General features: G+C 39.8%; 1 protein-coding gene across 1 annotated transcript; it reads left to right on the forward strand.

Moving 5' to 3' along the window:
• Positions 1 to 499: 499 nt before the first annotated feature.
• Positions 500 to 23,052, forward strand: LOC126082867 (olfactory receptor 50-like). The gene is made up of 2 exons (XM_049895952.1): positions 500 to 996; positions 22,113 to 23,052. Exons 1-2 carry the CDS (start codon positions 500 to 502, stop codon positions 23,050 to 23,052), a joined length of 1,437 nt encoding a protein of 478 aa, XP_049751909.1.
• Positions 23,053 to 24,571: the final 1,519 nt, after the last annotated feature.

A 24,571-nucleotide genomic window follows, 5' to 3' on the forward strand; every position in this document is an offset into this window, starting at 1 on the left:
CACCTTAGTTTCTTAATCTCAGATTTCTGTTATAAACTGATGAACTTCTCAAGTTTAAATGTGGTCTGATCCAATAAATCATTCTGATATTTCATGGTTCCCCCAAAAGGGTTTTGTTGTTTTCTAGATGCACACATCATAAACTGAGATCAGACCATTTCTACTCCCCAAACCAAAAAGTAAAAACCAAACCCATTGCTGTCAAGTCAATTCTGATTCACAGAGACCCCATAGGACAGAGTAGAACAGCCCCATAGGGTTTCCAGGGAGGGGCTGGTGGGTTCAAACTGCCAACCTTTTAGTTAGCAGTCAAGCTCTTAACCACTGTGTCACTAGGGCTTCATTACTACTCTGCTACCTGTGAAAAGTGCATGAGATATTAGATAAAGTTTCACATACTGATTAGTTCAAAAATATCTTCTAATTATTTGACATCAGAATGATTTCTTATTCTTTCACATTTCCACATGTCTATTCATCTACAGCAGAAGAGAACTGGATGAAGAGGGATAATCAGAGCAGTGTGTCTGAATTCCTCCTCCTAGGGCTCCCCATCAGGCCGGAGCAGCAGGGCATGTTCTTCGTCCTGTTCCTGGTCATGTACCTCACCACCATGTTGGGGAACCTATTCATTGTTCTGCTTATCAGACTGGACTCTTGCCTCCACACCCCCATGTACTTCTTCCTCAGCCACTTGGCCCTCACTGACATCTCTTTCTCATCAGTCACAGCACCAAAGATGTTGTTGAACATGCAGACACAAAGTCAATCTATCTCATATGCTGGGTGCATTTCTCAGGTCTATTTTTCCATATTCTTTTTTGATATCGACAGCTTCCTTCTCACCTCAATGGCCTATGACAGGTATGTGGCTATTTGTCACCCCCTCCACTATACCACCATCATGAGTCGGAGCCTGTGTTTCATGCTAGTAATTGTGTCCTGGGTCTTATCCTTTGCCAGTGCTCTATTGCACACCTTGCTCCTGGCCCGTTTGTACTTCTGTGGAGACAATATTCTCCTCCACTTCTTCTGTGACCTCTCTACCTTACTTAAGCTTTCCAGCTCAGACACCACAACAAATGAGCTGGTTATTCTTACTGTAGGGACAGTGTTCATTACCCTTCCATTCATATGCATCCTGGTCTCTTATGGCCACATTGGGTCCACAATCCTGAGAGTTCCCTCCACCAAGGGGGTCTGCAAAGCGTTGTCCACTTGTGGCTCCCACCTCTCTGTTGTGTCTCTGTACTACGGGACAATTATTGGATTGTACATTTTCCCCTCATCCAGTGATTCCAACGGCAAGGATGTCATTGTGGCTGTATTTTACACTTTGGTCACTCCCATGCTAAATCCTGTTATCTACAGTCTGAGAAATCAGGCCATGAAAGGAGCTCTAGGAAAGATACTCAGTAGAGAAAAGTTTTCACCATAATGTACACTGAATCTAGGCTGGTGTGTGACTTGTTTTGTTCTGTAAGATATTGGCAAAAATAAATATAGAGTCTTGAAAAGCACTGTGCCTGATGGCTTGCTCTTTCTTGCTATTGATGCCCTAAGACCTTCATGTGAGGAAACATACGTTAATCTAATGAAGAATGAAAGACCTTAGGAAGAGAGGCTCCAGGTGTCCTAACTATCCTGGCCACATTCAGAGAAGCCCTCAGGTGTTAGTGAGACTTTCTAGATAATCCACCCACAGACAATTCATCTCGGTGTAGTACTGCAGGCCTGAACCATAGAATTGTGGGCAAATGAAACGATTGTTTTAAGCCACTATGTTTTGGGTTGATTTCTTTCACAAAGTTAACTGATACATTTCTCATATTCCTGCAGCATTCACAATCTTTATCCTTTGTGATGACTTCTTACTAAGAACACCTGTGACTCTGCCTGAGAACTATATGGCTTCCTCTGAGAACAGGGGCAAAAAAAAAAAAAACTTTTTTTTTTTTTTTTTCAGAAAGGCCATATGGAATAAAGGTTTAGTGGCTCTAGAAGAATATCTTAGTCAAAGACAGGTGGGAGCTGGTGGAAATGAATACCAGTTATCTCACACAATGGGTGAGACAACTCTGAGGCATGTTCTAAGAGAATTGTTTGTCAGAGCTTTGAATCCCAATTTCCCTCAGTGGTAATTTACTCTTACCATGCACTGTATTGATTACCTACCTTTCCATGTCTCAGATCCCCACTCTCCTACTGTTTCTTCCTGGAATTGCCTTCCTAGTAAACTACTTGTATTCTAATACTTTCCTCAGGATCTTCTCAGGGAACCCAACCTACGACCGCAAGTACAGAAATGGGCCTAAGAAGACACTCAGGATAGGATTCTGGTTTAGGATCACTTTTTGTCCAAGGAGCAATGGAGCATATTGCTGGTGTTAGGTGGGATGTTGATAACTATGGAGTGCAGAAGTATCACAATTACTAAGATTCTCACTTGAGAAAAATTGGTTTGCTGTATTGGTGGGAGTGGAAGCACAGCCTTATACAATAAATAGAGCACTTTGAAAGATATGGGAACATATCTTATGAAGTCTGTCGAGTTGGTTTGCTGTTTTAAAGAGAGAATGACATAATTCTTGAATTTTGGAGCACTGCTATGTGCCATGACATGGGCTGTTTGCTAAGTCCTGTTGACACAGAGACATTATTTTAAATTGCTAGCATTCTTGCACTAGCCACTTGTCTTTGTTATCTAGTGTTGCTATAACAGAAATACCACAAGTGGATGTCTTTAACAAACAGAATTTTATTCTCTCACAGTTTAGAAGGCTAGAAGTATGAATTCAGAGCACCAGCTCTACAGGAATGGTTTCTGTCTCTGTAGGTTCTGGGAGAAGGTCCTTGTCATCAATCTCCCCTTGGTCTAGGAGTTTCTCAATGCTGGAACCCTGGGTCAAAAGGACGTTCTCCTCTCCTGGTGCTTCCTAAAAAAAAAAAATCCTACTTGGTGATAATAGGTCCCTCTCTTTCTGTTTGATTATCTCAACTTTTATCTCTTGTAAGATAACTGGTGATCCAGGCCACGCCTCAGAGAAGTTGTCCCCCCACTCTAATGCATGAGGAAAAGGGGGCTGATGATGTTTTGCTTTTTGTTGACTTTACCTATGACATTAGCATAGCAGGCAGCTATTTCTATTTTTGTGGATGGGGAGGGGACTGCTACAGAAGTATGTAATAATTTCTAATGTATATTTTCAAAATTGACTGGATGGCAACTAACAACAGTAAAAACAATGTCTTCATCCAGTCTACAGACTCAATCTCTCCACTCTACTATCTCCTGAACATGGCACAGTTCTTCCCATGGTGGTGGCGAGGTAGGCAAAATGTAAGGATGCAGTGAAATTTGTGTTCTGTTTGATTCCAGTGAGGATAATGTGGGGTGCCTGCAGGAGACAATGTTGACCCTTTCTAGTCATTCTATGCATAGGAATGGGCTGAACCCTGTGCTGTCTTACCTTAGATGCTAGAGTTGACCATAGGCCCTCATGCTTGCCAACTGGAACCATGATTAAGCAGAGGGGAATCTAAAATATCACTGACATCAGAGACACCTTCCCCTGTAACTCCTATGGCTTAGTTTCTCTGGCCCCTTCTCAGGATCCTCTCCCAGAGTGAGCAGGAACTTGGCCTATTAGCCTGTGTTGGCTCTTTGATTCATCAAGTGATTTGGGCTAATTCTCTGTGTACTGCCCTTGATTTGTTTTTCCTTGCCCACTGTGCTTTGGAGCAGTTAATGAGACCTGAATAGCTGCAAAGTTCTTCTTGTCATAAGATCTTCCTTCTATCTCTGTTTCTGGTGTCTCCTGGAGAATTAGGTAACAACTGGGAAGACGGTGTCTGAGGTCACTGAAGACTCCAGAGATCAGAGAATTCTGAATGTCATACTCAACTGTGTGTACCTTCGTGTGTGTGTGTTTTACATTATCTGTTTAATAGTTTGTGTACATTGTTGTATGTGTGTGACCATGCATTTGTTTGTGTTATTATCTTAGTTAACTAGTGCTGCTATAACATAAATCCATAAGTGGATGGCTTTAACAAAGAGAAATTTATTCTCTCACAGTCTAGTTGGCTAGAAGTCCAAATTCTGGGTGCCAGCTCCAGGGAAGGCTTTCTATTTCTGTTGGCTCTGGGGGAATGTCCTTGTTATAAATCTTCTCCTGGTCTAGGTGCAGTGACTCTAGGTCCAAAAGAGGTGCTCTGCTCCTGGTGCTGCTTTCTTGGCGGCATGAAGTCCCCATGCCGCTCTGCTGGCTTTTCTCTTTAATATCTCAAAGGAGTTTGACTTAAGATGCAACCTAAACTTGTAAATTGAGTCCTGCCCCATAAACATAACTGCCTCTAATCTTGCCTCACTAACTTCATAGAGGTAGAATTTATAACACATAGGAAAATCACATCAGATGACAAAATGGTGAACAATCACACAATACTGGGAATTACAGACTAGCTAAGTTGACACATATTTTAGGGGGATATAGTTCAATCCATGACATTCCACACTTTGGCCCCCCAAAATTCATGTCTTTGCCACATGTGAAACACATTCACCCATCATATCATAATAAAAGTCTTATATCAACCCAAGTCCAAAATCCAAAAATTCCTCTTCATCTGTGAAGTCTAGAATGTAAGTTTTTTGCTTTCAAAGTACAATGGTGGAACAGGCACAAGCTAGACATTTCCATTACAAATGGGAAAATTGGAAACAGGCACCAAACAAGTCAGTAGAACACATTACATTAGCTCTCAAGGCTTGAAAATAATCTTCTGCTCTTTGAGACCATCTGGGAAATGGCCCAGCCCTCCAGAATCTGGGTTTTGGCCACACCCTCTGGATTTTGGGTGGAGGACCCTCAGCCCTGAGCTTCAACTCTGCCTTCAAGGCCCACTGGGACAGAAACTCTGCTCTCTTGGCTTTAGGTGGCCCCATACTCCTAGTCCATCTCAGTGGTGACTTCACCCTTTGAGACCCCAGAGTCATGGCCCTACCCTTTGAGACTGAGGCAGCTCACTTCCTGTGTTCCTTGTCTCTTCAGCTTCTGTTTCCTGGTTCCTTGGCCTCTTGTGCTTTTCCAGGTGTGGCTGCCCTGCTGGGGGAAATGTTCCAAAGCTCTTTAGCTCCACCAATAAGTGCCTGGAGGCACCCCACTCCACCAGTAAATCTTGGCTGGAAGGCACTCAGCTTTCTTGCCCTGTGGATGGGCAAGCCTAGCTCCACCAGTAAGTACTCTAGGGCACCCCATTCCTCCCTGAAGTCTCCTGTGCAAAGGCGTTCAGCTTTCTTGCTCTGTGGATTGGCCCCAGTACTGTCTCGTGCTGTCTTCTGGTTCTCCTGCTGCCATTTTCCTGCTGCTGCCTTTTCTCTGTTGTTGCCCCTTTCTCTGCTGCTGCCCTTTCTTTGCTGCTGCTGTTTCTCTGCTGCTGCACTTTCTCCACTGCTGTGCTTTCTTCCCTGCTGCCCTTTCTCCACTACTGCTTTTTCTCTGCTGCTGCCTCTTGCCATCTGTGCCATCTCCTATGTAACAGCTCTTCTCGTTTCCTTCTGAATCCACACCAGAATTGTCTAACGTCCGTAATTCCACCAATAGTTTCTTCAAGGCTATCTAGACTTTTACTATTAGGCACTTTAAAACTCTTCCAGCCTCTATACATTCGCAGTTTCAAAATGGCTTTCACAAATTAAGCATCTGTTAGAGCAGCACTCTACTCCCAGTACCAAATTCTGTCTTAGACTGGGTTCTCTAGAGAAGCAAAATGAGCAAAGCGTATAAATATTTGTATATAAAGAGAGAGAGAGAGACAGAGAGAGAGAGGTTTATGTTAAGAACATGTCTCATGCAATTGTAGAGACTGAAGCATGCCATGTCTGTGGGTCAGGATAGGGGATTCTCGAGATTCACATAGCCAAAGGGCCTGGCAAACCCAAGATCAGCAGGTCAGACAGCGGAGCTCTTGCTCACAGGCTGTGAAGATTGACAAATTTAAAGATGGCAGACAAGAAGGCAGGTAAACTGCTAGCTCAAATCCCAAGAACAAGAGGCCAGACAACAGGATCCAGCTGCAGGATCCAGTGCTAGAAAAGCCCGTGTACCTTGCCAGGAAATCCACTTATATATTCAATGCAGGCCAGACCACCAAGGAAACTCCCTTTCAACTGATTGGCTGCTCACAGCAGATCTCTTCATGGTGGTGATCACATTATATAAAACCTCATCCATGAAGTGATCATATCATCATATGACTGGCAAACTACATCATAACTGCCATGCTGAGAATCATGGCTCAGACAAGTTGACACATAAACTTAATGATCACAATTACATACATGTGAGTTGCATGCACATTGACTTCACGCAAATGGACATAATTCAGTGGTAAGTTAAATACTTGCTTGGTAATGAATACATGCCTGTGTGTAAGTGTATACTCAATAGAAGAACATTTTCACCATAGTGTGCTCAGATTTTTGGCATGTGTTGTGACTTGTTTTATTCAACAAGATGTTAGCAAACATATTAAGAGTCTTGAAAAGAGCTGTGCATGGTGGCTTGCTCTTTGGGAGCCCAAACAGTGCTGTGCGATGAAACACATGCTAGCCTAATAGGGAATGATGACCACAAGAAGAGAGGCTCCGGCTGTCCCAAACATCTTGGCCATACTAAGTAAAGTGTACAGTTGTTAGGGAAACTTTCTAGAACACCCCCAGCCAGAGACAATTCAGTCCAATCTAATACTGCTCAGCTGACCCATTAGAATTGGGAACAGATCAAATATTGTTGTTTTAAGCCACTATGTTTTGGGTTGGTTTCTTTCACAAAGTTAACTGATACATTTCTCATATTCTTGAAGCACTCACAATCCTTGTCGATGCTGATGACTTTGTACTGAGAACATCTATTATTCTCTGCCTGAGAACAATTTCCCTTCTTCTACGAACAGGGGCAAACACTGTCTGCTCTCAGACAGGCCATATGGGATATGAATTTAATGGCTTCAGAAGAATCTCTAGTCAAGACAGGTGGGAACTGGCGGAAACAAATCCCAGCTATCTTATACATTGGGTGGGACAACTCTGAGACATGTTGTAAGAGATCCATTTCTCAAAGGTCTGAACCCCAATTTCCCTCAGTGATAACTTACTATTGCCATACACCATATTGACTATCCACATTTCCATGTCTCAGACTCAAGGAAGTAAGTATACAAATGGTCTTATAAGACACTCAGGATAGGATTTTGGCTTAGGATCTTGATGGTCAAAGAGCAATAGAGCACATTGCTAGTGTTAGATGGAATGGTGATAAGTTTTGAGTGCAGAAGTAGCATAATTACCAAGATTCTCACCTGATGTAAATTGGCTTGATGTATCGGTGGAAGGGGAAGCACTGCCTTATAAAATAAATAGAGCTCTTTGAAAGATATGGACACTTGGCAATTATGAGATCCAGAGAGTTGGCTGGCCTTTGTTAATAAGCATAGATACCAGTGTAAGAAAAAATGACAATCTCAGGTCAGTCACCTAACAATCCCAGACAGTATGTGAAAGTCAGAAAGCTTGTGTGACATTTAAATAGACCCTCATTTTCTTTTTTGGAAGGTAGACTGTGCAGAAAAAAAGACACAAGATTTGACCACAAGAAGTTATAAAATATCCTGTCAATAACATAACAGATTGAGCTTAATTCTGGGGGAAAAAGAATGTGAGTGGCCAGGGGATGAACTATAGCAGAATCTGGCAGGCCCTGCCAAGATCTCTGGGTACTCATTGTTTCTAAATATGCCACTGACTTCTTACTCTAAGTACCAACAACCTTCTGAATGAAGAATTTCTATCTAGAGACCTGTGTTTGGATTATGCATGAACTGGCTGAAGGTGTTGAGGAGTTACGACTCCTGGAAAAACCCTTCAGTAAATTATACATGGGTGTAGATATAGACCTCAGTTTCCTCTCTCTGTGGTAAAATAATTTAAGGAGTGTTTTGTACTGATGCCTGAGATGTTTGGAGGATTGACCCCAGTTACCCACAGCAGTAACCTACTCAATAGCATACTATTTAATGGCTGCCCTTCCTTCTCTGTCTTAGTCGCCATAATTTGCATCCTAGAATCCTCCAAAGTAAATTACTTGCACTCAGTCCTTTTTCTCAGGCTTCCTTTCATCTGTGGGGTTATCCTAGCTATTTATGGGAAGGATTGTGATGCATTTTGGATTCTAGAGCACCGTTATGTGTCATGATGTGAGCTGTTTCTGAATACTTTAACGTGGTTAATTTTGTCATGTGACATTTACCTGATTAAGAAAAGAAACTCTGATTAAGCAGATGATTATACCTTCTTGGATGACTAGGGAAAGATCATTTTATGTCTGCTGCTCCTCTGCCATTTTTATAAGTTTTCCATTTTACTTTCAAAGTTATTCCGCTTTTGTCAATAAACTATAAGACCACTTTATCTCTAAGGCATTGGCTTCTCACTAATATATAAATTCCACGGGAATGATTTCATCTGTCATTTACTTCTATATCCCAGTGGTAGTTCAGCTCTGGCCCATAGTTGAATAAGTGGCTTTCACAGAATAAGACCTGTTTGGTGCTTAGAGTCTTATGTCTCTCTGTTGCTAGAATGAGACATTCTGAAGATTCAAACAGAAAAATATCTAGACAATGGACTGATTTTTTTTTGTAAATTCGTTCATTCCCCAAGATAAAGGCCACGATGAACTACTGTTAATGATAATTCTCATTTCTCAATGCCTTATATTTTCAATCCTCTTCATCCACAGCAGAAAAGACTGGCATGAAAAGGAAGAATCAGAGTGGTGTGTCCAAATTCCCCCTCTTGGGGCTCCTCATCTAGTCAAAGCAGCAGAGGATGTACTTTGACCACCACGTTGTTTAGATATTGCCTAGCTAGCTTGATTAGCTATGCCAAAACTAAAAGATTTAAATCATATTACTTTTTGCCATGATCTTCTTACTCTCTAAGATCCTAGTACATAAGGTGGAAAACATGAACCCACCAAAGTGCTTTAGTGATTTTATCTCTTATGAAGTATATATTTAAACCACTAGTGTGAGCTTGTTTAAGCATTAAGAAACATTTTCAAAGATAATATCACAAAAATCATAAAGCAATAGGTAATATGAAAAATCCAAGGGCTCATATGTGGCCAGGATAGTGCTTTTATCCAAAAGTGAAGGCAAAAACCTTAGAATTCTGGAGGCATAGGCTAGAGCATTAAGAAATACCTTGCCTCAATAGTGGGGAAAAATTGACCCTAGGCTAAGTACTTGCAGCTCTATCCCGCTTAACAGAGCTTAAAAACAGGACTTGAAATGATTAAATTTTTTCCAAGTAACATAACTGAGTCTCAGAACAAAGCTAACATTATTTTTAGGAATACAAAAGTCCCCAGCAATCAAAAAGTGAAAATCCACAGTCTACCAGATACTACCAGGGGTGGAAAAAGTCAAGTATTACCAGGGGTAGAAAAAGGCAGGAAAATACAACCCAGAATGAGGAGAAAAATCAATCAATGGAGACTGACCCAGAAATGATGCAGATGATAGTATGAGACGATAATGGCCTTAAAACAATTATTTTGACTAACAGGTTAAAAGTAAAAGCTTGGAAAAAATATACTATACCAACACTAACTAAAAGCAAGTTAGAGTGACCACATTAATATAAAAAAGTAGATTTCAGAGCAAAAACTACTCTACAGAAAAAAGAGCAATTTTTTTTGTGATTTTTTTTTTTTATACCAGATAACGGCATTATTATGACTAACAGGTTAAAAGTAAAAGATTGGAAAAAATATACTTGCTAACACTAATTAAAATCAAGCCAGGATGGTTATATTAATTAAAAAATTAGATTCCAGAGCAAATAATATTATCCAGAATAAAGAGATTCGTCCTTACTGATAAAGGGGTCAAGGCATTCAGAGGAGCTAACAATTCTAAATTTTGTGTACTTAATAACAACTGTTTCAAAATACATGAAATAAAAATCGGTAGAGGAGAAAAAGACAAATCCACAATTATAGTTTGAATCATTTCACAAGCCTTTCTCCATAATTGATACAGCAAGTGGACAGAAAATCAATAAAGATATAGAAGATTTGAACAACCTATGAGCCAACCAAGCAATATTTTGTTGTATTACATACACGGTCACCATCAGGCGAACCTGACTAGATGGCAACTAACAACAACAACTAATGAACCAACTTAATTGATATTTATAGAATATTCTTAACCCCTTTGCCAAGAAAAAAAAAACTGAGTATACAGTTTTTAATATTTACCAAGACAGAGTGTATTTTGGGCCACAAAACAAGTTTCAGTAAATTTAAAATTATTCCAGTCACACTTACTATGCGTTCTGGCCATAATGAAATTAAGATAGAATCAATAATAGAAGGATTTCTGGAAAATAAACAAATTAATTGAACACTACATAAAGAAAAAAAACTTTAGCTTACAGGTTAAAGAAGAAATTAAAAGGAAAATTAGAAATTATTTTAAGCAACATTGATGAATATAGCTAACTTTTTTTTTATTAACTTTTATTGAGCTTCAAGTGAACGTTTACAAATCAAGTCAGACTGTCACATATAAGTTTATATACACCTTACTCCGTACTCCCACTTGCTCTCCCCCTAATGAGTCAACCCTTCCAGTCTCTCCATTCCTGACAATTTTGCCAGCTTCCAACTCTCTCTATCCTCCCATCCCCCCTCCAGACAGGTGATGACAACACAGTCTCAAGTGACCACTTGATATAATTAGCTCACTCTTCATCAGCATCTCTCACCTACCCACTGTCCAGTCCCTTTCATGTCTGATGAGTTGTCTTCAGGGATGTTTCCTGTCCTGTGCCAACAGAAGGTTTCGGAACCATGACCGCTGGGATTCCTCTAGTCTCACTCAGACCATTAAGTATGGTCTTTTTATGTGAATTTGGGGTCTGTATCCCACTGATCTCCTGCTCCCTCAGGGGTTCTCTGTTGTGCTCCCTGTCAGGGCAGTCATCGATTGTGGCCGGGCACCAACTAGTTCTTCTGGTCTCAAGATGATGTAGGTCTCTGATTCATGTGGCCCTTTCTGTCTCTGGGGCTCTTAGTTGTTGTGTGACCTTGGTGTTCTTCATTCTCCTTTGCTCCAGGTGGGTTGAGACCAATTGATGCATCTTAGATGGCCGCTTGTTAGCATTGAAGACCCCAGATGCCACATTTCAAAGTGGGATGCAGAATGTTTTCAAAATAGAATTATTTTGCCAATTGACTTAGAAGTGCCCTTAAACCATGGTCCCCAAACCCCCGCCCTTGCTCCGCTGACCTTTGAAGCATTCATTTTATCCCGGAAACTTCTTTGCTTTTGGTCCAGTCCAGTTGAGCTGACCTTCCATGTATTGAGTATTCTCCTTCCCTTCACCTAAAGCAGTTCTTATCTACTAATTAATCAGTAAAAAACCCTCTCCCACCCTCCCTCCCTCCCCCCCTCGTAGCCACAAAAGTATGTGTTCTTCTCAGTTTATACTATTTCTCAAGATCTTATAATAGTGGTCTTATACAATATTTGTCCTTTTGCCTCTGACTCATTTCGCTCAGCATAATGCCTTCCAGGTTCCTCCATGTTATGAAATGTTTCACAGATTCATCACTGTTCTTTATCGATGCGTAGTATTCCATTGTGTGAATATACCACAATTTATTTAACCATTCATTTGTTGATGGACACCTTGGTTGCTTCCAGTTTTTTGCTATTGTAAACAGAGCTGCAATAAACATGGGTGTGCATATATCTGTTTGTGTGAAGGCTCTTATTTCTCTAGGGTATATTCCGAGGAGTGGGATTTCTGGGTTGTATGGTAGTTCTATTTCTAACGGTTTAACATAACGCCAGATAGATTTCCAAAGTGTTTGTACCATTTTACATTCCCACCAGCAGTGTATAAGAGTTCCAATCTCTTCGCAGCCTCTCCAACATTTATTCTTTTGTGTTTTTTGGATTAATGCCAGCCTTGTTGGAGTGAGATGGAATCTCATCGTGGTTTTAATTTGCATTTCTCTAATGGCTAATGATCGAGAGCATTTTCTCATGTATCAGTTAGCTGCCTGAATATCTTCTTTAGTGAAGTGAGTGTTCATCTCCTTTGCCCACTTCTTGATTGGGTTGTTTGTCTTTTTGTGGTTGAGTTTTGACAGAATCATACAGATTTTAGAGATCAGGCGCTGCTTGGAGATGTCATAGCTGAAAATTCTTTCCCAGTCTGTAGGTGGTCTTTTTACTCTTTTGGTGAAATCTTTAGATGAGCATAGGTGTTTGATTTTTAGGAGCTCCCATTTATCTGGTTTCTCTTCGTCATTTTTGGTAATGTTTTGTATTCTGTTTATGCCTTGTATTAGGGCTCCTAACGTTGCCCCTATTTTTTCGTCCATGATCTTTATCGTTTTAGTCTTTATGTTTAGGTGTTTGATCCACTTGGCGTTAGTTTTTGTGCTTGGTGTGAGGTATGGGTCCTGTTTCATTTTTTTGCAAATGGATATCCAGTTATGCCAGCACCATTTGTTAAAAAGACTATCTTTTCCCCAATTAACTGACTCTGAGCCTTTGTCAAATATCAGCTGCTCGTATGTGGATGGATTTATATCTGGGTTCTCAATTCTGTTCCACTGGTCTATGTGCCTGTTGTTGTACCAATACCAGGCTGTTTTGACTACTGTGGCTGTATAATAGGTTCTGAAATCAGGTAGAGTGAGGCCTCCCACTTTCTTCTTCTTTTTCAGTAATACTTTGCTTATCCGAGGCTTCTTTCCCTTCCGTATGAAGTTGGTAATTTGTTTCTCTATCCCCTTAAAAAATTACATTGGATTTTGGATCGGAAGTGCATTGTATGTATAGATGGCTTTTGGTAGAATGGACATTTTTACTATGTTAAGTCTTCCTATCCATGAACAAGGTATGTTTTTCCACTTAAGTATGTCCTTTTTAATTTCTTGTGATAGAGCTTTGTAGTTTTCTTTGTATAGGTCTTTACATCCTTGGTAAGATTTATTCCCAACTATTTTATCTTCTTGGGGGCTACTGTGAATGGTATTGATTTGGTTATTTCCTCTTCGATGTTCTTTTTGTTGATGTAGAGGAATCCAAGTGATTTTTGTATGTTTTGTCTTATAACCTGAGACTCTGCCAAACTCTTCTATTAGTTTCACTAGTTTTCTGGTGGATTCGTTGGGGTTTTCTGTGTATAAGATCATGTCATCTGCAAATAGAGACAATTTTACTTCCTCTTTGCCAATCCGGATGCCCTTTATTTCTTTGTCTAGGCTAATTACTCTGGCTAGGACCTCTAGCACAATGTTGAATAAGAGTGGTGATAAAGGGCATTCTTGTCTGGTTCCCATTCTCAAGGGAAATGCTTTCAGGTTCTCTCCATTTAGAGTGATGTTGGCTGTTGGCTTTGCATAGATGCCCTTTATTATGTTCAGGAATTTTGCATCAATTCCTATTTTGGTGAGAGTTTTTATCATAAATATGTGTTGTACTTTGTCAAATGCCTTTTCTGCATCAATTGATAAGATCATGTGGTTTTTGCCTTTTGTTTTATTTATGTGGTGGATTACATTAATGGTTTTTCTGATATTAAACCAGCCTTGCATACCTGGTATAAATCCCACTTGGTCGTGGTGAATTATTTTTTTGATATGTTGTTCAATTCTATTGGCTAGAATTTTGTTGAGGATTTTTGCATCTATGTTCATGAGGGATATAGGTCTGTAATTTTCTTTTTTTGTAATGTCTTTACCTGGTTTTGGTATCAGGGAGATGGTGGCTTCATAGAATGAGTTGGGTGGTATTCCATCATTTTCTATGCTTTGAAGTACCTTTAGTAGTAGTGGTGTTAACTCTTCTCTGAAAGTTTGGGAGAACTCTGCAGTGAAGCCATCCGGGCCAGGGCTTTTTTTTGTTGGGAGTTTTTTGATTACCTTTTCAATCTCTTTTTTTGTTATGGGTCTATTTAGTTGTTCTACTTCTGAATGTGTTAGTTTAGGTAGGTAGTGTTTTTCCAGGAATTCATCCATTTCTTCTAGGTTTGCAAATTTGTTAGAGTACAATTTTTCGTAATAATCTGATATGATTCTTTTAATTTCAGTTGGGTCTGTTGTGATGTGGCCCATCTCGTTTCTTATTTGGGTTATTTGTTTCCTTTCCTGTATTTCTTTAGTCAGTCTGGGCAATGGTTTATCAAGTTTGTTAATTTTTTCAAAGAACCAGCTTTTGGCTTTGTGAATTCTTTCAATTGTTTTTCTGTTCTCTAATTCATTTAGTTCAGCTCTAATTTTTATGATTTGTTTTCTTCTGGTGCCTGATGGATTCTTTTGTTGCTCACTTTCTATTTGTTCAAGTTGTAGGGACAGTTCTCTGATTTTGGCTCTTTCTTCATTTTGTATGTGTGCATTTATCAATAAAAATTGGTCTCTGAGCACTGCTTTTGCTGTGTCCTAGAGGTTTTGATAGGAAGTATTTTCATTCTCGTTGCATTCTATGAATTTCCTTATTCCCTCATTGATGTCTTCTATAACCCAGTCTTTTTTGAGCAGGGTGTTGTTCAGTTTCCAAGTATTTGATTTCTTTTCCCTAGTTTTTCTGTTATTGATTTCTAGTTTTATTGCCTTGTGGTCTGAGAAGATGCTTTGTAATATTTTGATGTTTTGGATTCTGCAAAGGTTTGTTTTATGACCTAATGTGTGGTCTATTCTAGAGAATGTTCCATGTGCGCTAGAAAAAAAAAGTATACTTTGCAGCAGTTGGGTGGAGAGTTCTGTATAAGTCAATGAGGTCAAGTTGGTTGATGGTTGTAATTAGGTGTTCCGCGTCTCTATTGAGCTTCTTACTGGATGTCCTGTCCTTCTCCGAAAGTGGTGTGTTGAAGTCTCCTACTATAATTGTGGAGGTGTCTATCTCACTTTTCAGTTCTGTTAAAATTTGATTTATGTATCTTGCAGCCCTGTCATTGGGTGCATAAATATTTAATATGGTTATATCTTCCTGATCAATTGTCCCTTTTATCATTATGTAGTGTCCTTCTTTATCCTTTGTGGTGGATTTAAGTCTAAGGTCTATTTTGTTAGAAATTAATATTGCTACTCCTGCTCTTTCTTGCTTATTGTTTGCTTGATATTTTTTTTTTCCATCCTTTGAGTTTTAGTTTGTTTGTGTCTCTAAGTCTAAGGTGTGTCTCTTGTAGGCAGCATATGGATGGATCGTGTTTCTTTATCCAGACTGTGACACTCTGTCTCTTTATTGGTGCATTTAGTCCATTTACATTCAGAGTAATTATAGATAAATAAGTGTTTAGTGCTGTCATTTTGATGTCTTTTTATGTGTGTTTTTGACAATTTCATTTTCCCACTTACTTTTTTTGCTGAGACGTTTTTCTTAGTAAATTGTGAGATCCTCATTTTCATAGTGTTTGACTTTATGTTTGTTGAGTCGTTACATTTTTCTTGGCTTTTATCTTGAGTTGTGAAGTTGTTATACCTCTTTGTGGTTACCTTAATATTTACCCCTATTTTTCTAAGTAAAAACCTAACTTGTATTGTCCTATATTGCCTTGTATCACTCTCCATAAGGCAGTTCTATGCCACCTGTATTTAGTCCTTCTTTTTGATTTTTGTGATCTTTTACATATTGACTTCAATGATTCCCTGTTTTGAGCATTTTTTTTAAATTAATCTTAATTTGTTTTTGTGATTTTCCTATTTGAGTTGATATCAGGATGTTCTGTTTTGTGACCCTGTGTTGTGCTGGTATCTGATATTATTGGTTTTCTGACCAAACAATTTCCTTTAGTATTTCTTGTAGCTTTGGTTTGGTTTTTGCAAATTCTCTAAGCTTGTGTTTATCTGTAAGTATCTTAATTTCACCTTCATATTTCAGAGAGAGTTTTCCTGGATATATGATCCTTGGCTGGCAGTTTTTCTCCTTCAGTGCTCTGTATATGTCATCCCATTGCCTTCTTGCCTGCATGGTTCCTGCTGAGTAGTCTGAACTTATTCTTATTGATTCTCCCTTGAAGGAGACCTTTCTTTTCTCCCTGACTGCTTTTAAAATTTTCTCTTTATCTTTGGTTTTGGTGAGTTTGATGATAATATGTCTTGGTGTTGTCTTTTTGGGTCAATGTGAAATGGGGTTCGATGAGCATCTTGGATAGATATCTTTTCATCTTTCATGATGTCAGGGAAGTTTTCTGTCAGCAGATCTTCAACTATGTGTTTTCTGTCCTCCCTCCCTGTTCTGGGATTCCAATCACACGCGTTATCCTTCTTGATAGAGTCCCACATGATTCTTAGGGTTTCTTCATTTTTTTTAATTCTTTTATCTGATTTTTTTTCAGCTATGTTGGTGTTAATTCCCTGGTCCTCCAGATTTCCCACTCTTCATTCTAATTGCTCGAGTCTGCTCCTCTGACTTCCTATTGTGTTGTCTAATTCTGTAATTTTATTGTTAATCTTTTGGATTTCTGAATGCTATCTCTCTATGGATTCTTGCAACTTATTAATTTTTCCACTATGTTCTTGAATAATCTTTTTGAGTTCTTCAACTGTTTTATCAGTGTGTTCCTTGGCTTTTTCTGCAGTTTGCCTTATTTCGTTTCTGAGGTCATCCCTGATGTCTTGAAGCATTCTGTAAATTAGTTTTTTATATCCTATATCTGATAATTCCAGGATTGTATTTTCATTTGGGAAAGATTTTGATTCTTTTGTTTGTGGGGTTGTAGAAGCTGTCATGGTCTGCTTCTTTATGTGGTTTGATATCGACTGCTGTCTCCGAGCCATCACTAAGATATAAATATATAGTAGTGGTTTATTCTGTAATTGCTCACTGAGTCTTATCTTGTTTTGTTTTCTTTCAATATATGTGGATGTGCTACTAGATTGTGCTGTCATGTTTGTTGTAGCCCTTGACTTACTTATGACCTATTACCAGCTGGTTTGGGCTGTTGCCAGATATATATGCCTGAGTCTATTCACTATTCTTGAGTAGAATCTGATTTTGGGTCATCAAGTGTGTGATGCACCCTAACACCTATCCACCTTGAGAAGTAGTGGTGATAGTTGTGTGCTCCAGATTCTATTAGTAGCTGGGGTTCACCTTCCAGGGGGGCAGGTTGCTGACAGGCTTCCCCCAAGTGTCAGTGAGGTAGGTGTGTCTCTATAGAACCTTGGTGGGAGGGCACTGCAGCTGTACCTTAGGCCCCCAGTGCAAGTACCTCTACTGATTGGTGGGTGTCACCCTCCTTATACCCCTAAGGCAAGAGGCTAGGTGGTCTGGGGGGAGCTTCAGCCCTCAGTTCCCTGTTGTGGGTCAGTTAGGGCTCTGTTGAATAAGCAGAGATATTAGACCTGGGAAACTTGTTTTTCCAGAAAATCCACTAAAAAAAAAAATGCAGTCAGATCCCTATCAGAACTGCCTTTGGATTATAACCGCCACCTTAGTCCCTGTAAGGATAAAAGTCCGAGATTCGGATCATATATGCTTGGCTGGAGCTGGTTTTGTGTTTTTAGTCAAATTAGGGAAGGATTTTTGGTCCCTGGGTTTTTTGTGGTTCCTTCTCTCAGGCCGGAAGAATGGGTTAGGAAAAGACCAAAAAAAAAAAAAAAAAAAAGGGAAAAGCACAGTTGTCGTGGAGCCGGAGCCGTTCTTCCTCAGGCTCAGGAAATTCCAATGTTAATGAAGCTGCCTGGGAAGGGGAGGGGAGGGTTCAGAAAAACAGGAGAGAGTAGCACCCCTGGATATAGCCAAAGTTGTTTATCTTGCTTGGGATGACTATTTTATCTGAGATTCCCGAGGGGCGTGTTGCCTATGTGTGCTGGCTGTGTGGAGATTGTCCCCGAGGGTCTGGCCCACTGAAGCTGCGGTCAGATCCTCCGCTGCCAATGCAAAGCGCAGCGTCAAGGTTCTCCTGCTGAGACCCTGCACTCCTGGCTCCAAAATCAGTTGCTGCATCCTGGGGACTTCTCGTCCCCTCAGCCGCGTTGCCGCGCCACCTCCGCAGACTGGCTGGGCCCCCTCCCAGTGTTAGTTCAGGGGAGTAGGGCTGCACCCCGTGCTTGCGCGTGACAGCGCCCAGTCAAAAGCCTGGCGCCAAGGTTTCCTGGCTGGGACGGTGCACTCCCAGCTCCAAAAGCAGTCACTGCCTCCTGGGGACTTCTCCCACCAGCCGCATTGCCATGCAGCCCAAGTGCACTGGCTGGGCCCCCTCCCGGGGTCAGTTCAGGGGAGTAGGGCTGCGCCCTTTGTTTGCGCTGTCACAAGATTTTGTGTTCAGCTCCCCTGGGCCCAGACCTAAGCCCGGCGCCAAGGTTACCTGGCTGGGACGCTGGCTCCAGACTCCGAAAACAGTCACTGCTTCCCTGTATTTGTTCGTTCTCCATCTCTAAATCTGTGTTTGTTGTTCAGGGTTCGTAGATTCTTATGTATGTGATCGATTCACTTGTTTTTCCGACTCTTTGTTGCAAGAGGGATCTGAGGTAGCGTCTACCTAGTCCGCCATCTTGGCCTCGCCCTATAGCTAACTTTTCATTGAGAAAAAGTAGGCAGATAAAAAAAAACTACAGATTGATTGGAATATAAAAGCCAAAACAACAAAGCTACTGGAAGAAAACAAACAAACAAAAAAACCTTTTTGATGCTGGAGAAGCAAAGATTTCTTAGGGAGAACACAGAAAACATGAGACATAAAAGAAAAACATGATCAATTAGAATTTATCAAAATTAAAAACTGTCTATCAAATGACACCTTCAAGAAAATAAGTGGGCAAGCCACAGAAAACATTTCATATCTTTATACCTAAGAAAGGACTTGTATCAAGGATATATAAAGATCTCCTACGACTCAATAATAAGACAGGTAACTCAATAACAAAAGACTTGGACAAATATTTTGCAGGAGAAGATAGAGTTGATAAGTACATGAATTACTGCCCAGCACCCTTAGTTAACATAGGAATTAAAAAAAAAAAAAAAAGTAAAACTAAAATGAGATACTATTGCAAACCCACTACAATGGTAAAAATGAAAAAAAAATGACAACACCAAATGTTGGCCCAAAGGTGGCGTTCTTTAAATAACATGAGGTTCAGAGGCAAGAAACCTGGGTTACAACCTCTAACTTGGTTTATTATTGGCTTCTTTAATAACTTTTTCCCAAGTGTAAACTGCGAGGGCAAAAGCTTTGTGAATCACTGAGTTCCTAGTATATGTTTATTCCCCAAGGATGAACTCTCCTATTGCCTGCTATCAACAAATACTTCTTCCCCAAAGGGAACCCAAAAGTAGCGGTTATTTGTTGTTTGTCTCTAATCTGAAGTTTGCAGTTCTTTACCTTTGGGGTCCTCCATGATTTATAAAGTTAGATTACACGCCATTGCTCAGGAGTTGTGAGCAGATCTACCTTGTTTGGTTGTGAAAGGATCAGTCTTCTCCCCGCTGCAATGTATCTTTGAGACTCCTAGAGACTCCACCTGTTTTATTGGATTCTGGATCCTCTTGAGAAAAATGGAAGAGCCATCCCATGCCTTGTAGCTGAAGGTATCTGTGCTCATTACCTGAGAGCCCATATTAGAGCAAGTGTAGAATTTAGATTCAGTCATATGATTATCTGTTTGTGTATGTTCACATGTGCAGGTGTTCAGTGTGTGCTCGTGACTGGTAGCATGATTCCACTCAGACAAAAGACAGATAGCTCCATGTAGAGCACTTTACCTGAAATGGATCATTTATCCAAATTTTTAGAGAATGGTAAATACCTATATCCTCTCATTTGCTTTTAATTCACCATTGAGTTCTGTTGATTTTTTCTCCAAATTTTATCCCAAATCTCCTCAGTTATCTTCATCATTCCTGCCATAATCCAGGTACACAGTCATTCATTTGTACCTGAACTACTGCAGTAGCCTTCTAGTAAGATTCCTGCCCACACTCTTGCCTTCCTATACTCTATTCTCCACCTAGTAGCCCCCAAGATATTTAAAACTTTTAAATCACCACTTGATTAACCTTTTCATGGATGTTCTACTGCTTTGAAAACAGAATTAAAATTTTCTGTTATGGCAAGACAGGTATGACATAATCTGCTTCATAGATAATTCTCCTGCCTCGTATCCTTCCCTTGCTCACTATACTCCTGCATTTTCTCTGTTCCTCAAATACCTTAGCCCTTTCCTCTTTCAAGTTCTTACACTTACCTACATTGCCCGTTTTAGCTTTTTCTAATTTAATAAGATCTATTAAAATCATAAGTACACATACCTTCAAATTCCATACAAAACAACATAGGAATTTAATAATATCTATTAAAATCATAAGTACACATACCTTCAAATTCCTATACAAAACAACATAGGAACCACGTTATTTATTGTGGTATGGCTAGAAATAACAAAATATTACAAACAACCTAAATGTCAATCAGATAGCCAATTAGCATCCTTATAATTATATATTTATGATTATGATTAACATAGTAATGTTCAGCCAAACAAAATGTACAATTCTTCTCAGATAACAATGTCTTCTGAACAGCCTTTTAAACTTAGTGGACAGAAGAACATAGGGGTTTTAGATATTGTGTTTAAAGTTGGAGAGTTGGTGGGTGGCACAAATGGTTAACAGCTTGGCTATTAACGAAAGGTTGGTGGTTCGAGTCCACCCAGGCATGCCTCAAAACAAAGGTCTGGAAATCTGCTTCCAAAAGATCACAATCATTTAAACCCTTTTGGTATGCAGTTCTACTCTAAAACACGTAGGATCACAATGAGTCAGAACCAATTTGACGGCAATTGGTTTGGTTTTGTGGTATAGTCAGGTAGGGAGAATTTGTAGATACTGGAGCCTTTGATTAATACCCAGTGTGAATGATGGGTCTTTTAATGAGGCAGCTTTCAGTCTTCAAAGTGAAAGATCTTGAGATTCATTAGCATTCTTTAAATATTACATGAGTTCTATGTTGTAGTAGATGCAGGCATCATAATTACTTTTCTTATTTGTCAGTTTTCACATGAACTGTACTAAGACCAACTGATCTGAAGACCGAGAGAGGAATGATAGTATTCAGAGTATAAGGAGTGTTCTAAATGAGAAAAACATCAGGTATGTGTCACTGGCATAAAACTAGGTTAGGATCGGTTTAAAAGGAGAAGGTGCTAGTTGATAAACCAGCCTAGACAAATAATTACAAAGAACTTCTCCTTGGACAGTTATGGGGTATGACTGGAAAAGCCAGCGTCTTTCAAGGTGTTGTGAAACTGGAACAAAAGTGATGTGGTTTGAATTGAGGAAATAAATCGGGTCAGAACTTGGAAGAGAAACTAGGCTTTATTCTTCCCTTTCAAAAAATATTCCTTTAGAAACTGTGATGGTTGATCGAAAATGTGAAGGAGTGGGAAGGAATTTTGTTGAAGGAAGGACTGATGGCTGTATTACAAGGTATGCCACTAGATCTTTTGTTATTGACCTAGATTCCTGTCCTTAATGACCTTGCCTTGACTAGTTACTTATCATGTTTCTCAACCAAGTATCCAAATCCTAATTTCTGTGAGATCCAGAGCAGCCCACTGGGTGTCTTATCTTGATCCAACTCATGGAAGTCAAACATTAGCCAAATACTGTGTGAGAGGAATAGATAGGGTCAAGAGCTGGCAACAGACACATTGGAGAGCTTGTGATAATAGTCTTCCTAATAACTGGTTACTGACCTAGCCTTGCACCCTAGTTTCTTAATCTCATATTTCTGTTATAAATAAACTGATGAATTTCTCAATTTTAAACATGGTCTGACTTGATAAATTATTCTGATGCTTTATGGTTCCTACTAAAGAGCTGTGTTGTTTTCTAGACGGACACACAATAAATAGGTCACACCATTACTACTCCAATACTGGGGAAAAATGCATGAAATGTGCAGATTAATGTTTATATACTGATTAGTTCAAAAACATCTTCTTATTATTTGACATTAGAATGATTTCTTATTCTTTCATGTTTCCACATGTCTTTTCACTTACAGCAAAAGAGAAGAACAGGATGAAGAGAGATAATCAGAGCAGTGTGTCTGAATTCCTCCTCTTAGGGCTCCCCATACAGCCAGAACAGCAGGGAATGTTCTCTGCCCTGTTCCTCGGCATGTACCTCACCACGGTGCTGGGGAACCTGCTCATCATCCTGCTCATCAGGCTGGACTCTCGCCTCCACACCCCCATGTACTTCTTCCTCAGCCACTTAGCCATCACTGACATCTTTTTCTCATCAGTCACAGCCCCAAAGGTGCTGATGAACATGCAAACACAGAGTCAATCCATCTCATACGCTGGGTGCATTTCTCAGGTCTATTTTTCCATGCTGTTTGCTGATATTGACAGCTTCCTTCTCACCTCAATGGCCTATGACAGGTACGTGGCCATTTGTCACCCCCTCCACTATACCACCATCATGAGTCAAAGCCTGTGTTTCTTGCTAGTAATTGTGTCCTGGGTTTTATCCTTTGCCAGTGCTCTGCTACACACCCTGCTCCTGGCCCATCTTTCCTTCTGTGGAGACAACATTCTCCCCCACTTCTTCTGTGACATCTCTGCCTTACTTAAGCTGTCCAGCTCAGACACCACAACAAATGAGCTGGTTATTCTTACTGTAGGGGGGTTGGTCATTATCCTTCCATTCATATGCATCCTGGTCTCTTATGGCCACATTGGGTCCACCATCCTGAGAATTCCCTCCACCAAGGGAATCTGCAAAGCCTTGTCCACTTGTGGCTCCCACCTCTCTGTCGTGTCTCTGTACTATGGGGCAATTATTGGATTGTACATTTTCCCCTCATCCAGTGACTCCAATGGCAAGGATGTCATTGTGGCTGTATTGTACACTCTGGTCACTCCCATGCTTAATCCTTTTACCTACAGTCTGAGAAATCGGGACATTAAAGGAGCTATGGGAAATATACTCAGTAGAGGAAAGTTTTCACTATAATGTATGCTGAATCTAGGCTGGTGTTGTGGCTTGTTTGTTCAATAAGATATTGGCAAAAATAAAAATAAAAACTTAAAAAACACTGCATATGATGTCTTGCTATTGAGATCCCGAGACTATGGTTTTAAGAAACACAGGTTAGTCTACTGGAGAATGAAAGACGAGAAAAGAGAGGCTTCAGCTGTCCCAAACATCCTGGCCATATCCAGAGAGGCCCTCTGGTATAAGTGAGACTTTCTAGAACATTCAGTCACAGACAATCCAGCCCAGTAGAGTACTGCTCAGCTGATCCATAGAAGTGTGAGCAAATAAAATGATTGTTTTAAGCCAGTATGTTTTGGTTTCGTTTCTTTCGCAAAGTTAGCTGACACATTTCTCATATTCCTGAGGCATTCACAATCTTTGTCCATTGTGACAACTTCTTATCCATTGTCTAGTTAGTGTTTTCCCCTCCCCACTCTTCCCATCCCTCCTAACCATCAAAGATTGTTTCTTTGTGTAAACCTTTTCAGGAGTTTTTATAATAGTGGTCTCATACAGTATTTGGTTTTTTTTGTGATTGACTTATTTCACTCAGCCTAATGCCCTCCAGATTCATCCATGATGTGAGGTTCTTCACAGATTCATTGTTGTTCTTTATTGTTTCATAGTACTCCATTGTGTATATGAACCATAGTTTGTTTATCCATTCATTTGTTGATGGGCACCTAGGTTGTACCCATCTTTTTGCTATCGTGAACAATGGTGCAATGACTATGGAAGTGCATATGTCTATTTGTGTGATGGCTTTGATTTCTCTAGGATATATTTCTAGGAGTGGGATTGCTGGATCATATGGTATTTCTATTTCCAGCTTTTTAAGGAAATATCGTATCATTTTCCATAATAGTTATACCATTTTCCATTCCCACCAGCACTGCATGAGAGTTCCAATCTCCCTGCAGCCTCTCTAATATTTGTTATTTTCTGTGTTTTTTGATTCATGCCAGTAATGTCGAGGTGAGATGGCATCTCATTGTAGTTTTAATTTGCATTCATGTAATGGCTAGTGATCTTGAGCATTTCCTCATATTTCTATGAGCTACTTGAATGTCTTCTTTGATGAAGTGTCTGTTCATATCCTTTGCCCATTTTTTAATTGGGTTATTTGTCATAGAGATGTTAGATTTTCCTATGGATTTTAGAGATTATACTTTTGTCAGATTTGTCATAGCCAAAATTTTTTTTGAAGTCTTTAGGTTCTCTTTTTACTCTTGGGTGAAGTCCTTTGAAGAGCATAAGTGTTTATTTTTTAGAAGATCCCAGTTATCTAGCTTCTGTTCTGGTGTTTGTGTATTTTTAGTTATGGTTTGTATCCTATTTATGCCATGTATTAGGACCTTGAGCATTGGTGCTATTTTTTCTTATGTGACCTTTATAGTTGTTGGTTTTATATTTAGATTGTTTCCCATTTGGAATAAGTTTTTGTGTATGGTGTTAGCTATGGGTCCTGTTTAATTTTTTTACAGGTGGACATTCA

This window comes from Elephas maximus, chromosome 9, assembly GCF_024166365.1.
Source record: "Elephas maximus indicus isolate mEleMax1 chromosome 9, mEleMax1 primary haplotype, whole genome shotgun sequence".
Taxonomy (NCBI): Eukaryota; Metazoa; Chordata; class Mammalia; order Proboscidea; family Elephantidae; genus Elephas; species Elephas maximus.